Genomic DNA, 19325 nt, shown 5'->3' with positions numbered 1-19325 from the left:
GCTTGGCATTTTCTTCTGTTAGTTGGGCGGTGCGGAGGTGACTTCCTTTCAACTGAGTCTCAACCGCTATCCTTTGGGTGGTCTCTTCTTCCAGTTTCTTTTTCAGACTCCTCACTTCAGCTCTAGCCTCCCTTTATATCTTGAGTTTATAAGCCTTCAAGTCTTCTCTGTACTCTCGCTTGAGTCTTTCTTCTGCCTCTTTTACGGCCCTTTTTATGATCTCCTGGTGATCCTCAACAACAACAGTAGTATCTCTTTCACCTTTTTCCGTTCTAGCCCTCTTTTGAACTCTCAAAGATCATTCTTTCAGCACCTTGGCTTCATGTGTCAACTCAACCCTTATTTGGTCCACAAGATCATGTTTTGGTCGCACATCTGACCTCTTTTCGTGCAATTGGGTGCTTTCCATATTCACTTGGATGCAATTCTTAGCAGGCATAGTGGCATTTGGAACCTTAGATGGTTGCTCGTACAGTGGGTTAACCTTCGGGAAAGGCAACAGGCGATCTTTAACTCTTTCTTCGACCCAATTTGTATAGGCTTGGTTGGCAATGGCAATCTTCTCACCTAGGGAAGTCTGGTCATCTGTGTGGATGCAATTCCAGGCGCTTCTTACTTTTTCCAATCCCTCTAGATCAGTTCCTTTCTCAAAGCAAATGGATTCGAATATCTCTTTGTCCAAAGGCTTGTCTTTAAGTGCAAAACCCAACTGACGTAGCGCTAGCTTAGGATTATAATTGATAACACCTTTCGTTCCTATGAGGGGAACATTGTCAAAAGTGCCACAACTAGTTATAACTTCCTCTATGCCCATTCCAGTAGGACACCAGACGATGTCATTTTCAGTAAGCCCCATGATCCTTTGAGGCCATTTTTGTGAGTCTTTTGTTGTAACAAACGGCCCGCTTTTAGGCAAGTGTGAAGTAAACCACTCATATAGCAACGGTAAACAACCCCCAATTGATCCTTTCTTCCCATATCTGGAGTGGATGGTATAATAAGTATCTGCTAAAAGAGTGGGCACAGGATTTTGATCCATGAAGAGACAAACAACAGCTAGATCGACGAAATTCAGAATATTCGGGAACAACACCAAACCATAGATCATAACGGCTAGGAGAGTGTTGAATTCTTTCCATTTCTTCTCAACAGCAAGGGTATCGGCCTTCTTTATCAGAAATTTCACATGGAATCCATGGGTTCCACCATTAGGCTTCCAGTTACCTGTAACGTCTTTCATGCTCAAATAAAGAGCACCAGCAATTCGGTCCATTCTTGGCTTCTCAGGTACACACACAAAAGGGATTTTACGTTGAACCTTAATCTTGAGAATGTCAACATACTCTTCAAGGGTAGGAGCCAGTTGATAGTCTCGAAAGGTAAAACAACGTAGCTCAGAATCATAGAACTGAAGAAGCGTGTATAGAGCCCATTCATCAATGTGAGAAGTCAACATGTGTAAGATGTGGCCATACGTCTTTCTGAACTCATCCAAGTTATGCCCAGTAACTAAAGTGCTCAACTGAATCAGATGTGTCATATTCTCACGGAAGAAACTGCAGGTGAATGTACGCTTGGTAGCCTCTTTTGTAGCGGTCACGTTGTTAGCCATCCTGGATGAAAGGTAATAACCTCAGATACCCTGAAAAATGGCATGCATATGAGAAATAATACTATTTTTCTTCTTTTCTTTTTTCTTTCTTTTTTTTTTTATTACATCTTTTCTTTCTCTTTTTTTTTTTGAAAATAAATATGCCATGATGAAAATGATGCAATGGAGATTCTCCCAATATGAGAGATTTGTTGTGTCGTCTCTGAGCAGAATCGAATGTCATAAGGTCAGAGGTCCGGCATAGGTGCCACACAGCCATAAGAACAATAGTCACCAACAGAACGGAATAGTTACCAACGGTACCTGTCATGTATATCCCTCCCCACTCACAGGTGAATCTAGGCCAGGGTTGGTCGAAAAAGCCAACAGAGGATTGAAAGTAGGCGTAATCATACGATATTGCCTCTTTCAACCAAGCTCTGCCCGTGGATACATGATCGGATCAATCAGACATACGTCTTCTGTCCGTCATGGCCACTCTATTCCTAGTTCCTAAGGTATCACTCATGGCCTGGGTATTGGGCCTTTTACCTCATAAAATCATCCCACCCAACCTGCAAACAGAGAAAATATGTGGCCCCCACGGGGACCCATAATATAGTCCAGATGCATGCGGAAAGTAAATATGATATGCAAACAGGAATAAACATGATATACAAACATATATACACAGGATGTAAGCATATAAACAAACAAAGAAAAACACCCAAAGAAAAGAAACAAACAAAGGCCAGGATCGACTCGCTAAGAATGGACCAGCACAGGTCTATCACATCCCCAGCAGAGTCACCAGCTGTCGCACGCTCGCGAAAAATGAACAGAGTCGCCACTAATATATTTATCCCATTAGGGAAAGGAATGTCAGAAAACCTAGGAAAGGATAAGAACAGGGGCTTGCGACCAGAGAATCAAGGTACGGGAGTCGGTTACGCAAGGGGAAGGTATTAGCACCCCTCACGCCCATCGTACTCGATGGTATCCACCTATGTTTGTTTCTATCTAAAGGGTGTATACTATGTCTATGTCTACATGCGAATGAATGCAAAATGTAGGGAAAATAAAGAATTGTACTCGCACGGGCCCTACCCCGCTGCCTACGTATCCTTTTCAGAAATCAGAGTTACCGTAGCTCGGCTCACGATTTTCTGTTTGTTTTGTGTTTTTTAGTTGGGCGGAGTTAACGTTCACGCTCTTGCATAAGGGATCGCCTACGATGCGTACGAGCGGAAATGACAGTGCCCTTAGGTGCCAACGAGGCAAAAGAAAAAGAAATGATTGGTTTGTGTCTTTTAGGGTAGATGGGTGATGAACAATTCCCAATACCGGGCCACTCACCACTTTCTCTACTTTGTTTTAGTTTGAACCATTGTTAGGTGTTTTAAATGTTTTTGGTTAGGTATTTTTTAGGGGGATTAATCTGCGAGTTGAATCACATAACAGTGTATAATGATCGAGAAGCATATTAGGGAATGAATCCCACTCACTTTCATCCCATTATGTAATGTTCGAGAAACAGATTAGGGAATGAATCCCACTCATTTCTCTCCCATTAATTAATGTTTGAGAAACAGATTAGGGAATGAATCCCACTCATTTCTCTCCCATTAAGTAGTGACCGAGAAACAGATTAGGGAATGAATCTCACTCGTTTCTATGTCACTAAGCGATTGAGAAACAGATTGGGGAATGAATCCCACTCATTTCTCTATCACTTTCTTAATGTGATTCGCATCTTCCTTTTATTAAGTTTTTTTTAAAAGTTGAAAAGAAAAAGAATGCAATAGGGAACTAATCCTAAATTCTAATCTAAGTTGTCTAATTCCTATTTATGTACAAAAGGGATCTAAAATAGTGCTAACGAAATAGGCCTAAAATAAGGCCAAAAATACAAGCAATAAAGTCACACAAGTGTTATACAAAAATAACATGGAACTAGTATGAAAGCAATTCAAGCATCAATGCAAAGTTAAACTAGAAAACTACTATTTTTTATGATTTTATTAACCAATCAAAAATCAAAGAAATCACCAATTAAAAAAAATCTAATTAAAAGAAAACAATATTCCTAAAATTCTAACTAGTTAGAAACTATTTCTTATCAATCTTTAGTTTTTAAAAGGAATTGAATTAACAAGCAAAAAAGAATAAAAGAAAATCTATTTTATTATTTGTACTAACAGCGAAAGGGGGTGCATAAGCACTTTCAGAATGAACTAAAATTAGTTAAAGCAAAATAAGGCCTGAACAGGGGGGTGGAAACAGCATTGGCGCCCAGGGCCCAGTCTAGAGTGTGGTGGTGTATTAGTGAAGCATAGGTGTGGTTCAGAAACAATGAGGGCCCAAACGCGCCTGGCCCAATCACTACACAAACCATTCCAATTCATCTTTGTTTCATTATTTTTATTCAGAATACATTACATGGTTTTTATAGCCTTTGAACGTGACATAAAAGAGAGCTACTATATATCAATTGGTGCACCAATTTTAAGTCACTAAAAACAAAAATAACACCATCAGCTATTCACAGGCTAACACGTCACACACCAATGATTATAGTAAAACAAAATCAACCAAATAAATGGGGAAAGGAACCAATGATGGAGCGCCACGTACACCACCGGCGTCATCCCCCTACAACACCATGCACAGACGCCGGAACACCAACTCCGGTCGTCTTCTTCGTCCATCACCACCACCACCGGAGTTCATAAAAAACTCCAGAAATTCAAGAAACCACCATTGTCTGGCTCGATTTTCTTCCCTGATTATAGATCCAACCTTAGTTTTCTCTGAATCATTCTCTAACTTTGAAACCGAGAGTACTTTCGAAACCCTAACATTCAAGATCTTCACTAAATCTCGTTTCGAATTCAAATTTAAACTCATACACGTTCAGAAAGCTTAAGCATATGATTTAAACATGTAAACTACGTTCATAATAAAATCAATCTCAAGAATCCATAAACGGAGCACACATACAAAAAGAGCCAGCTCAGATATTTGCAGATGCACATGTTGGCATTAAGATGCTAAGGAAGATTCGAACACTTACCTGTTGACGAATTCTGAATCAAGCCGTGAAGAAAACTCCACGATTCTTTCACCACTTGAATGAGACGAAGACGATGCTTAAGGTGTGCTGAATTCAGAGATTCGCGTACGTTGAAGGAGGACTCAAATCTTGCTTAGAAAATCAATGGTTGGTGATGGTGAGCACGGAACTTGAAAGAGAAGCCATAGTTGTTGAGTTTGTTGTGGAGTTGAGTTCGTGAACGAATATACTATGGTGGTTATGGAGGTTTTGTGGTGGTGGTTGAAGGAGGAAGAGCAATGGAGGTTGATGGTTGAGTTTGTTAGAGTTTGTTACAAGATGTAACAAACTTTAAAGATGAGTGATGGAAGGGAGAGAGAGAACCGAGATAGAAAAAGGGAGTGAAGAGAGAAAGATTTGAGAAAATGAAAGAATGAGAGTGTGTTTTGAATCGTGAAGGTTTTTCAACTTATATAGTATGAGTGTGCATGGACTCTATGGTGTGGCTTGTTGTAGTATAACTTCCCCCATGCTTAGTGAACAAGTCTTGGGCATTTGTAGTAAACATGACACTGGCTTTTTCGACCCCAGTAGCTCAGCATGGCTTTATGTAGGATAAATGTATTGCAAGAGTTCACATGTTGCCTATTATAAGATCACCCATGGCATCCACTTTGTGCACCAATAACTCTAACTATAAGCTTTTAAACGATTCATTCTTGGAGCCAACTTAAAGAGTACATGGCATAGAGTGATTTTGGTGTTGGGAGGTTTTTGGATCGATGCTTGAGGTATGAGGAAAGTGGCTTGAAACTTATAGGAACGCCAATGTTATATTTGCCTGCGCGTGGCCTAGTCCAGCCTCATGGCTTCAGCAAAAATATGACTTGGCTAGAGCGAGACTTTGAAGATCCGTATCTTGGTCTACACATGTTCAATGGTTCCCATTTATGGTTTGTTGGCAAGAGCACATGAGAGGGAGCAGTTTGATACCAAGATGAATCCCAATGAAGGTTCGTAGAGTCTTAAATTTGATGTCCAAAATGGCACGCCAGGTGTTTGTTACAATGACGCTCGTGACCTGGAATCTTGGCCTGACTGGGTGCGTGATATGAGCTTTGCGAGGGCCTGACTTTGAAGACTCGTAATTGATTCAATATTCACTCAATCGATTCAATTCTTGTTTCAATGGATAGAGGGCATGGAGGAGAGAAGAATGATACCAAGTTTGAGCTTAGAGCCTTTTTGTAGAGCACAAGGACCAGATTGACATTTGGCATGCCAAGTGTTTGGTAAAATGCTTGGTCATAACTTGAGCTGTGGCCTAGGTCAAATGAGTTTTCAGAAACTTCAAACCACTTTATCTCTTCATACAAGCCTCAAATGCAAAACCTTCCAACTACAAACTTGTAGAGGGCCATGATTTGAACATCTTTGATGTTGCAATATTTCTGGAATAAAGCCTTTTGACACGTGTAAACCAAGGCTGAAGTGGACTGTTCATCAAGGTTTAAAGAGCCAAAAAATTTCTAAGTGTCAAAACTTTCCATTTTTGTCATTTTTTCTATTTTTGGCAACTTTTTGTCAAACTCCTGATTTTATCTATTCTTTGACTTTTCTTGACTGATTTTCCACCGAAAGTCAATATTTGAATAATTCTTCTGATTTTGACCCAAAAGTCAACTGTCCTGATTTTCCTGATTATTGATGGAATTCTTGATTAAATCTCCTCCAGTCAAATCCAGTCAAATGAAGACATCCACATAGTTAATATGAAAGCTTCTCACTCATAAAATCCATTCTTGATTAAATGTTGACCAGAAAGTCAACTGGTTGACTTTGGTCAAGGAAACACTGATTAAGAGGATCAGATGACTTCTAGACTTGTACATTCTTGCCAATGCTATGAACTGGATGAAAACCCTGATTTCAAGAGGTCTTGGGCAAGCTGATGACACTCCACATTAGGCTTCAAATCTCTCCTTCTGACCAAGGACCAATGATACAGATGCATGCAATGATATGACCTAAATGGATGTATGTTTATGAGTTGCGAGCCAGATAAATAAGGGTAGGACAAGTTTGGGGTATGACATCTCTTTTTTCTCAATTTTTGCGTAAATGTGTACGATTTTGTTATATTTGTACATATTATGTATTCTTTGAGGTTTCGATTCATTTATGTACCATTTGATAGTTTTCTACTCATTTTGTAGGTATTGATGCGTATTTGGAGCATGAGCAATAAAGTGTCATAGACACCGCTTCAAACGCCCGATTTTGAGCAATTCAACAACAAATAAGGCTCAAATCAAAGAGGAAATCATCAATTTCATTGATATTTATTCATTGTTAAATAGAGCATGGAATAAGTTTTCCAACGCTACGTGTAACACCCCTTTTGTAACCCCAAATAATTCAATATAAATACAAAGTAAGATAACACGCATACATCAAAAGGGTGTCACATGTCGTTTCCACAACAATTGAAAACCAACAATACACATACATATATCACAATTAACACATGGTACACAATACCAATATATGTTATTCCCAAATAACATTAATCTATGACATACACATACACAATTACATGTCATTTAGACAACCACATAATAATTAGGTCATCTAGTTCTAACCAATAAAGTTTCATTACAAAGATCATTGCATTAGCTTCCTAACGCTTCGAACAACGCGTCAAACGGACACCCGAGTCAAAAGTTATGACTTTTTGAAATTTTAGAAGAAAATTTATTTTTTTACTCAAGGGAACCCGGTTCCCTAAGTTACTATTTTTTGGAACCCGGTTCCCCTGTTCAAAAGATGATTTTCTGCGCCTCTGTTACATTGGGAACCCGGTTCCCTTATTTGGGAATCTGGGTTCCCCTGAACCAGAACCAAAAATCTACTATTTTTCCCTGCTACGAAATTTCTCATTCAAACCCCAAAAATCCTAATTTTTACAACAAACCAGTAGCATTTATTTGATAAATTATACACATGTTATAACAACCAATTCAACACAATTCACATCATCAATTTCATACAACAAACATCACAATTTCATCAATTGGGTAAAACCCCATAAAACCAAATAATGAGAACTCAAGGCCTACAAGAATGCATATAAGGGTTTCTAATCATGGTTCTATCATGGGTTAGCAACATAATAACAAAGAACATGATTATTCACACAAATTCATGGATTTTTACCTAAACCCTAACATAGAAAGTTATGGAAAGTGAGATGAAGAACCTTAAGCATACAAACTACACATTGCATACTATACATACCTATAATATCAAGGATTCTCCCCCTTACCTTAGGTTAAATCTTCTTCTTCCAGGTTTTCCTTCTCTTTTCTCTTTTCTCCTCTTCTTTTCATATCTTCTTCTCTTGTTTCTCGACAAAATGATTCTCTAACCTAACTTTCTCTTTACTAACTAGTATATAATTAATGGGCTTACTAACTCATACCCCCTTATTACTTCTAGTTCTCATTATTAGGCCCAATAGCTTATTTCTATCATTATACCCAATAATAACAATTAACACATAATCACAAAATTAAATAATTAAATAATTTTCATAACACATAATAAATAAATAAATAAAATAATAAAATAGCTAATAAATAAAATTGAGATGTTACACTTCGAATCAGACGCAAATCGGAGTTACGGTTTTCAAGTTATGGCTAAAATAAGATTTTAAGTTCTGTGTAGCGGGCTAAGCGCGGATTTTGGCGCTAAGCGTGGTCTGGGCAGTTTGGAAAGTGTTTAAATAGGGAAAATCAGATTTGTAGGGTTATGCTTTGGGGTATTTGTTCCCAAAGTCATCACAATCATTTTTTAGTAGGGAGAGCTTGAAAACAACAATGGAGCATTCATCTTGATCATCCGAAGTCGGATTGCTCATCAATCGGAGTTGACAAACCGAGAGATTTGTGATTCTTCTTCTTTTATATCTAGGTATTCTCTATTTGTTGGGTTTGTTTGTAAGTTTACTCTAAACCTATGTATATTTGTTACTCTATTGTTGTATAGAGTTTGCTTTACAAATCTTTGTCGGTGTTTCCTTGATCTTTTTGCTTAAATGCTTTGCATTTGTGTTGTTATAGACATATAGCTCATGAATCTTGATTAGGGGGATATCTATTAGCTTTAGATTCTAGAGATATGATTGGGGTTAAAATCCATATAATATAAAAGTTTAATGCCTTTGTATTGTTCGATCGGTTGAGACATCTTCGAAAGAGCAATATGGTTGAACTCTCGTCGGTGTTGCAGAAATGGACATTGATGTGAGGGATATGTGGCGATTCTGACGAGTAGTGTAAGTTAAGTGCAACGGAGTGATATGTTTAAGTTTGTAATGAGTAGTTTACATTCGTGTCTGATTAGTTTCTCCTTTCAAAAGTGCATTTATTTTCTGTTTTTAACTAGTAACAAACCCGTGCATACGCACGGGTTCTGGTCTGTTACGCGCATTTGTTTATATAATATATTTATTTTAAATAGAAGGTTAAAAAAGAAAAAAATATTTAGATCAATAATAAAAAAAAATCGTATATAAAAATATTTAGATCAATAATAGTTTTTTTTCGTATATCATTTTTGGATCAAAAATATTTGATCATAAATATCATTTCTCGTATATAAAAATATTTAGATCAATAATAGGTTTTTTCCCGTGTACAAATATTATTTTTTCTTAGATATCATTTACAATATTTGGATCAATAGTAAATTTACGTATATAAAAATATTTAGATCAAAAATAGATTTTTTTCCCGTATACCATTTTTGAATAAAACATATTTAAATCATAAATACCATTTTTCGATAAAAATATATAGATTAATAATAGATATTTTTCTCGTTTACAAATATTATTTTCGTTTAGATATTATTTACCAAAATATTTGGATCAATAGTAAATTTTTGTATATAAAATTATTTAGATCAATAATAATTTTTTTTTCGTATACCATTTTTTAATAAAAAATATTTGATTCTTAAATACAATCTAGTGGATACATATGCGTTCGCACGGGTACTGATATGGTAGGCACATTTTTTTTCCAAAATATAATAAAAATGAAATGAAAGAAAAACTAAATTATATAACCAAATAATTTATTATTTTTAAAACTGATAATAAATTGGTGCATATAATTTTTTTATATATAAATATATTTGAATCAACAAAATATATATATATATATATATATATATATATATATATATATATATATATATATATATATATATATATATATATATATATATATATATATATATATATATATATATATATATATATATATATATATATATATATATATATATATATATATATATATATATATATATATATATATACTATTTTTTTCTGATATTATTTATAAAAATATTTGAATCAATAGTAAACTTGTTCTTGTTTATTAAAATATTTTAATCAACAATATATTTTTTTCTCGTATATAAAATTACTTTTCAGTTTTTTATTATTCATACAAATATTTGAATCAATAGAAAACTTGTTTTTGTTTATAAATCATAACTTAAAATAATTTTTTTAAAATCAAATTTATTTTAAAAAATAATCAAACACATTAAAATCAATTATACACTTTTAAAATTAGTTTTGATTTTTTTGAAATAAAAATTAAAGATACATTTATCAAAATTTTGAATTTTTTTTGTTAATCATTCATTATTAGGGTAGTTACATGTAACCAATTGCTTCATGATCATATTTAAATTATTTGTCGTATTTCTATGTAACTAAGTTAAACTCATAATGTTGGGCAAAAAGGAAAATGTAAAACAAAAGTTGATTAATAAAAGTAGGGGGGATTTGGATTGATTTGGATCTAAAATTATCCCTCCAAATCATTCTTGTTTCTCTATTAGTTAAATAAGTGGTTTTCACATATATTTAGTGTTTTTTTGTGATTTCGTCATTTTAGTGCGTCGTTTTTTTTTATTTACCGTCTTTGTGCGGTGTATTTTATTTTTCTGTCGTTGTGCGCAGTGTTCATTTGTTTCAGGTTGAAAGATGACTTTCGATCTAGTGCAGATCATATCTATGACTTTGGTGCCATTAACGCTACAGATCTGGAGGCATGAATATTTCAAACATTTCAATATAGTCATAGTTATGTTCATAGGCATATACAATTTACCGTCTTATGCTATTAACATGGATGTTGTGAGTTTGTTTGCAGATTTATCCTTTTTGTTTTTGGCGATTTTTAAATTGTATTGCAACAATGTACTCTATCGATTGAAATGAATGAATATTTTATTTAGTAAAAAAAAATAAAAGGCATTAATTATGCTACAAATTTTTAAAATGTGGTCGTGTTGGTCCTATTGTCTACTTTAGTGTAGGAGTTGACATGATTTAGACAAATAACTATTATATATTAATATATAAATTGCAAAATAATATTACATATCAAAAAGATAATGCTAAAATCAAATACTATATTGCACTATCATTCTTTACAATTATGCTATTGTATTGATGATTGATAACTTTTTTTCCTTATGTTATTGCCATGTGAGTATGTGACCACTAATTACTTGTATATAGTAATAGTTTAGCCACCCGCATATCCGAATATTAATTAATTCGTAATAATGTCACTTGTTGATTTGATTTTATAAACCAAACCGTGTTATATATAAACTTAAATAATTTATATTTAAAACTATATTTCATTAAATAAAAATTAATTTTTTTTATCTTCATAGTAAAATTAAAGATATTAAAAATAAATCTATAACTTTAAACAAAAGTTTAGATCAATTTTTAATAATGTATTCCCATTAAAAATTGAAACAAACCACGTATATGGGTTTAGACCTATTAAAAATTGGGGGTTTATACCCATTAAAAGTTGTGATGAATACATAAATTATTGAAAAAAACCAAGTATTTCTTATATTTAAATTAATCATACATGTATAATGTTATAAACATGTATCCTAATATTTTCTCGTATTTGAAGCAGTTGTACATTTTTTATCGTATGACTCTGGTATAAACAACACCAACTAATAATAACATAAATTTTAAAATTTTAAAATTTAATACTGAAAAAGATTTTTTTTTTCTATTTCCATTTAATGTATCTTAAATACAAATTAAGAATCATTTATAATGAAACATTATTTAAAAAAAATGAATGAATGCAATTATTTGTATATTATTTCTTACCAAATTAAAAGAAAGGACTACAATAATAAGATAATATTGTATGGTACTACTTTATAATTACATCAACGTGCATCACTTTATTACTAATAAATTGATTCTGTGATAGTTTTAGCCTTTTCAACTGCAAAGTTTTTCTCCCATTGATTTTACACTTTTAGAAAAAAACTTTGTCTAAATTCAATTATCTATAATTTAAGAATTTTCAATTGATTAATCACCAATTAACTTTGGCAAAGTTTTATGGGTTTCTTGGAAAATTGGTTTTGAAAAGGTGGCAGAGAACCGTCCCTTCCATGATTATCACGTTAAGAAAAATTAATGATGGCAATACATGTAACACCCTTCTAAGCCCCGCGGAAAATTAACATTAAAATCAGAGTAAAACATGAAGAAGGGTATTACAACTCCAACAAAATAAACAAATATTCATATCATGCCATAAAGGAACGATAAACCAAAAATTATTCAAGTAGCATGTTAACACAGCGGAATATTCTAAACAACTGAATAATCAAACATCTGGAGTCGAAGACTCATAAGTCAACCATAAACCATAAACAAAACAGAAGTTTATTAGCCAATTCTAAAATAACGTTCCCGGTGTTACACGACCAGAGCATGACACAGACCCAACTGACTCTAACGAACTACTTGACGAGCTAATCCTCACCAAGTACACAAGCTACTCCTCAATCTGAAAAATAACAACAGTAAGGGTGAGTTTCATTCGCATTAACAAATGTTATAGGAATATAAACAATACAACTTCATCCATACATTATTCACCCAAATCAATTATATTCAGATAATATAGCAACATTCGTCAATTACAGTCATTCATACCAAAATACACACAAATTATAACATTGGACAACTTCCATTCATGTTACAATTATACACAACAACCTAATGCAATGCAACTAAATGCATGTGGTACCAAACATGGGATAACCCATCTCACCGATCCACCACCATAAAGATTCGGCTACTTCTCTCACCAATTCCACACAATTGGAATTAGCTACCGCTGTCCCACCACCATAAGGGATACAGCCCACAATATGATTATGAAATGCATGCATCACATACCGCATGCTAATCATCAATACCAAACAACTGAACAATCATAATCATCAACCGGTGCAATAACAATATAAACCACCACAACCAATTAAATCAAGTGTTTTAAATTAAATTCGAGTCACAACTCAAAACACTATTTTATTGCGTAAATCGCTTAATTAGCTTCACCGTGCTCGAAACGGCACATCAAACGGACTAACAGTTAAAAAGTTATACATCGTTAAACTTTAAAAAAAGTCCCAAACAGCAACAGCACGCGGCGCCAACTTGGTTCGCGGCGCGAACTGAGCGTTCCAAAAATCCTTGGCTCTCTGCCAAGCTATTCGCGGCGCAAACACCTGTACGCGACGCGAAACGAGAAAAAGATACGCCTTCGCGGCGCCAACACAGGTACGCGGCGCGACCTGTGCGTATCACAACATCCTGACATTCTGCCCACCTGTTCGCGGCGCCAACCCTGTGCACGCGGCGCGAACTGGCGATTTCAGAAACCCCAACCTGCAGAAAACAACATCCTATACCTCCCAAATGCCCTCAAAATCATACCAGTACGAATTTCAGAAAATAAACCACACATACAACATAATTTGCACATTTACACATACTTCTAATCATGCTTAACATCATTATTCAACACCAATCATCATTCACAACATAAATTGAACCAAAGTTCTATAAACCCCAAAACCCCAAACCCGACATATAATCCAATTCGGAATCCTAACATACAAACTCTATTGAATCATTCATACAACCCATAATAGAGGTTAATGAGAAGAATCCCCCCTTACCTCGATGTCGAATTCTTGGATGCCCTTGCTCTTCACACTTGCTCTTCTCCCAATTTCACGCTCAATCTTCTCTTCTCCTTTTTGGTTCTCTTTTCACAATATTTCCTCTTTTCTACTTTATGAAAACTATAAGCTCGTTTTAGTAAAAAGGCTTTGCAACTGACACCCTCTGTAACACCCCTTACTAACCCCGCGACAATTTTAAAACAATTATTCAGAGTACATGAAATAAGGGTGCCACAATTCATAATAAACAAACATCATTCAGTCATGTCATGACTTCACTGAGGTAATCATCATAAATTAAAACGTTTCATGTTCACACAGCGGAAAATTTATCAAAAACGGACTAAGTTTAACATCTTCAAAACTTATCCTTCAAAACATCAAAACATAACTAGAGTCATAATCATAAACTCTAAACAATCGCGTCCCCAGTGTTACAACTATCAGAGCATGACACCTGACGCTACTAAAACACTGACTCATGAGCTAATCCTCACCGAGTCGAACAGCCGCTATCCTCAATCTGAAAATGACAACATGTAAGGGTGAGTCTCATCATAATTAACAAATGTTATAAGGTTATAAAGCCATAACACATCACAGTTGTATCATTCACCCAATTGTTTCATAAACATACATTCACAACAACCAAACCAAAATCAATACATCATTAATATTTACAACACTGGAATACATCCAATCATGTTATAAATTATGCATATGTATGAACTGACACTATGCATGTGGTACCAATCATCATCAAATGGGGATAACCCATGACCGATCCAACATCGTCCAAGATACGGCCCTGCCAGCACAGATTCCACACAATGGGAATCATGCCCTTCATTGATCCAACACACCCTTATGGATACAGTATCATCAATGAACATGAATGAATGCAACATATACAACATACTTATACCATCATTATCATCAATCATCAACATCATCTTCATCATCCAAGTATGTTCATATATATTAACATCATTCAATCACAATTCCATAATCATCATACACAAAACATACACGTATTTGCATCAATCATCATACTCAACAAGAATAGCATACATGTATTTTCACCATTCTAAAAACCAATCAATCATCATCATATAGATTATCCTACAAGGTTCGTTTAGCTCAAAACGGCGCATCAAACGGACCAACGGTTAAAAAGTTATGCATCTTTGAACTTTTAAAATATCTCAAAACACCAACAGCACGCGGCGCCATCACCAGTTCGCGGCGCGCACTGAGCGTCCCAAAAATTCATTGGCTCTCTTCCAAGCTGTTCGCGGCGCAAACATCCACACGCGGCACGAAACGAGAAAAAGTTACGCCTTCGCGGCGCGAACACAGGTACGCGGCGCGACCTGAGCGTATCACAACTTCCTGGCATTCTGTCCACCTGTTCGCGGCGCCACCCTGTGCACGCGGCGCGAACCGGCGATTTCAGAAACCCCAACCTGCAGAAAACAACATTCTATGCATTCCAAACACACCCAATTCATACCAGTACGAAACTAGAGAAATAGGATGCACAAACAACACGAAATACGTCTCATAATACACCAATTACACACCAATTGAGACCATAACAACGCAGACATCATAGATTCAAACATAGAAATCAAACATCCTACAATTGACTCAATCCCTAAACTTATCATATGACTCAATCGACCCGAATTCCACATCTATTCAGTATTATCAACCCCTAACCCGATAATAGATGATAATCAGATAAGTCCCCCCTTACCTTAGACAAATTTCTTGATTCTTGGTCTCTCCCTCTACCGTTCTCCTTCACGTTCCTCGTTCCTCAGACTTCTGTTCTTTCATGTTCTTTCTTTCTTCCCAATTCCAATTATTTTATGAAAATAATAATAATATTAGTAAAGGGCCTTCCTATATCACACCCCCCTTTTACTATTTCTCACATGGCCCAAATGCCATAAACCATTATTTATTTATTATTTTCACAAAATTCTTAATAATTCTAATTATTAATTCAATATTCTTGATTAAATTAATATTAAAATTATACGGGCGTTACAACTCTCCCCCACTAAAAGAGTTTTCGTCCTCGAAAACATACCTCAGGTAAAGAGCTCTGGATACGAATCCTTCATCTGGCTCTCTAGCTCCCAGGTAACATTTCCTTCAGCTGGTCCTCCCCAAGCTACTCTGACTAAAGTTATTTCCTTGCCCCGCAATTGCTTCAGTCTTCTATCTTCAATCCTCACAGGTAACGTTTCAACCGTTAAGTTGTCTTTCACCTGTACATCATCCACTTGGATCACGTGGGACGGATCCGAAATGTATTTCCTCAATTGAGACACATGAAATACATCATACAAGTTAGCAAGCATTGGCGGTAACACAATACGATACGCCACTTCTCCCACTCTTTCTGAAATTTGGAATGGTCCAATAAAACGCGGAGTCAACTTCTTTGACTTCAAAGCTCGACCAATACCCGTCATAGGAGTAACCTTCATAAACACATGGTCTCCCTCTTGAAACTCAAGTGTCTTCCTCCTCTTATCATAATAACTCTTTTGACGACTCTGAGAAGCTTTCATCTTCTCTTGAATCATCTTAATCTTCTCCGTAGTCTGTTGTACAATTTCTGGTCCAATCACAGCACTCTCACCAGCTTCGTACCAACACAATGGAGTTCTACATCTCCTACCATACAATGCCTCAAACGGAGCCATACCTATACTCGAATGAAAACTGTTGTTGTAGGTAAATTCAATCAAAGGCAGATAACTATCCCAAGCACCTCCTTTTTCTAATACACAAGCACGTAACAAATCTTCTAACGACTGAATTGTTCTCTCAGTCTGTCCACCCGTCTGCGGATGATAAGCAGAACTCAGTCTCAGCTTAGTACCCAAAGCCTTCTGCAAACCTTCCCAGAACTTAGACGTAAATCTCGGTCTCTGTCTGACACGATACTCGAAGGAATACCATGCAGACTGACTATTTTCTCAATGTATAATTGAGCCAGCTTTTCCATCGGATAATCCATTCTTACCGGTATGAAATGTGCAGACTTTGTCAATCTGTCCACCACAACCCAGATAGCTTCACAATTCTTAACAGTTCTCGGCAAACCCGAAACAAAATCCATCGATATGCTATCCCACTTCCACTCAGGAATAAACATCGGTTGCATAAATCCAGATGGCTTCTGATGTTCAACCTTTGACTTCTGACAAGTCAAACAAGAATACACAAACTCAGCAATTTCTTTCTTCATTCCAGGCCACCAAAATAGCTTTCTCAAATCATGATACATCTTGGTAGCACCAGGATGAATACTTAATCCACTACGGTGTCCTTCTTCTAAAATATTTCTTCGGAGTTCAGCAACATCCAGAACACAAACTCTGTTTCCAAACCTCAGTATACCATTCTCGTCAACTCTGAATTCACCGCTCTTGCCTTGGTTAATCAAAGTCAACTTGTCGACTAATTCGACATCAGCCTTTTGGCCCTCTCTGATCTCTTCAAGAATACCACTGGTCAGCTTCAGCATCCCCAACTTAACACTAGTAGGAGTACCTTCACATACCAAACTCAAGTCTCTGAATTGTTCAATCAAATCCAATTCCTTCACCATTAGCATAGACATATGCAAAGTCTTCCTACTTAAAGCATCGGCAACTACGTTTGCCTTACCCGGATGGTAATTCAAACTAAAATCATAGTCTTTAAGGAATTCTAACCACCTTCTCTGCCTCATATTCAGTTCCTTCTGGTCAAATAGATATTTCAGACTCTTATGATCACTGAACACTTCAAATCTCGACCCATACAAATAATGTCGCCACAACTTCAAGACAAAAACCACTGCTGCCAACTCCAAATCATGAGTCGGATAATTCCTTTCATGCACTTTGAGTTGTCTCGACGCGTACGCGACCACTTGTTGGTTCTGCATCAATACTCCACCTAAACCCATCAGCGAAGCATCACAATAAACCACAAATGATTCTGTCGGATTCGGCAAAATCAAAATAGGAGCACTAGTCAACCTCTTCTTCAGCTCTTGGAATCCTTCCTCGCATTTTACATCCCAAATGAAAGCCTGACCCTTTCTGGTTAATTTAGTTAACGGCAATGCTAACTTTGAGAATCCTTCAATGAACTTCCTGTAGTAACCTGCGAGGCCAAGAAAACTACGAATCTCTGACACCGATTTCGGAGCTTCCCACTGGGATACAGCCTCTATCTTAGTAGGATCAACAGCAATACCATTCTTCGAAATTACATGTCCAAGAAAACTGACCTCTTCTAACCAAAATTCACACTTCGACAGTTTGGCAAAAAGTTGCTTCTCTTTTAACAACTCCAACATAAGTCTGAGATGTTCTGCATGTTCTTCCTTACTCTTAGAATATATTAGGATATCATCTATAAACACCACCACGAACTTATCGAGATAAGGATGAAATATCCTATTCATATACTCCATAAATACACCAGGTGCGTTAGTAACTCCAAACGGCATTATCGAATACTCGTAATGTCCATACCTTGTTCTGAAAGCGGTCTTCTGAATATCATCGTCTTTCACACGAATCTGGTGATACCCAGACCTCAGATCAATCTTACTAAACACACATGCTGCAACCAACTGATCCATCAAATCATCAATCATCGGCAAGGGATACCGATTCTTGATAGTAACCTTGTTCAATTGTCTGTAATCCACACACAGCCTCATTGAACCCTCCTTCTTCTTCACTAGCAACACAGGTGCACCCCACGGAGAGACACTAGGACGAATGAATTTCTTCTCCAGCAATTCTTCCAACTGCTTCTTCAGTTCTGTCAGCTCAGACGGCGACATACGATACGGTGCCATTGACACTGGACTAGTTCCCGGAATTAAATCAATAGAAAACTCTACTTCTCTTTCCGGTGGTAATTCATTCACTTCTTCCGGAAAAACTTCTGGGAATTCACACACCACAGGTAATTCACTACTCGTCACTTTTCCTTTCACATTCATCAATGCGAACAACATAAACACTGTTGCACCATCCTTGATAGCTTCACCCACTTGTCTAGCCGTCATCTCCAAATCATCAGAATGAACTTCTTCAGGAAAGATTACCGTCTTCGCAAAACAGTTGATATGAACACGGTTGAATTCCAACCAGTTCATTCCTAGGATTACATCAAGTTGTTTCAACGGAAGGCACACTAAGTCCATCCCGAATTCCCTACCAAAAATATCAACCGGACAATTCAAGCATGCAGATGAAGTAGTTACTGACCCCTACGCTGGAGTATCAATAACCATACTCCCATTTATTTCAGATATTTCCAAATTCAACCTCTCAGCGCAATCCAAAGAAATAAAAGAATGAGTTGCTCCAGTATCAATAATCGCAACTAAAGGTGTGCCATGAATAAAACACGTACCTTTAATTAGTCTATCCTCCGGAGTGGTCTCCGATCCAGACAAAGTGTAACACCCCAAATCTACCCGGTAATTATAATAAAAATCAGAGTATAAATTCCAAACAACATTCATTTGAGGTATCACAT

General features: G+C 36.1%; 1 protein-coding gene across 1 annotated transcript; it reads right to left on the bottom strand.

The window, feature by feature from the left end:
- Positions 1–298: 298 nt before the first annotated feature.
- LOC131649748 (uncharacterized) lies at positions 299–1612 on the bottom strand. Its single transcript, XM_058919506.1, has 2 exons — positions 748–1612; positions 299–690 (listed from the first exon to the last, which is right to left on the bottom strand). Exons 1-2 carry the CDS (start codon positions 1610–1612, stop codon positions 299–301), a joined length of 1257 nt encoding a protein of 418 aa, XP_058775489.1.
- Between the last annotated feature and the right edge of the window lie 17713 nt (positions 1613–19325).

This window comes from Vicia villosa, linkage group LG2, assembly GCF_029867415.1.
Source record: "Vicia villosa cultivar HV-30 ecotype Madison, WI linkage group LG2, Vvil1.0, whole genome shotgun sequence".
Taxonomy (NCBI): domain Eukaryota; kingdom Viridiplantae; phylum Streptophyta; class Magnoliopsida; order Fabales; family Fabaceae; genus Vicia; species Vicia villosa.
Note: the sequence above shows the minus strand (reverse complement) of the source record. Positions and strands in the feature narration are given on the sequence as shown.

Bases quoted from the DNA above. Each gene is read 5' to 3' on its own strand.
- LOC131649748 (XM_058919506.1), bottom strand. From the start codon at position 1,612: ATGGCTAACAACGTGACCGCTACAAAAGAGGCTACCAAGCGTACATTC. The intron at 691-747 runs GTGTTATCAATT...TTGCACTTAAAG, and splicing joins TCCCCTCATAGGAACGAAAG to ACAAGCCTTTGGACAAAGAG.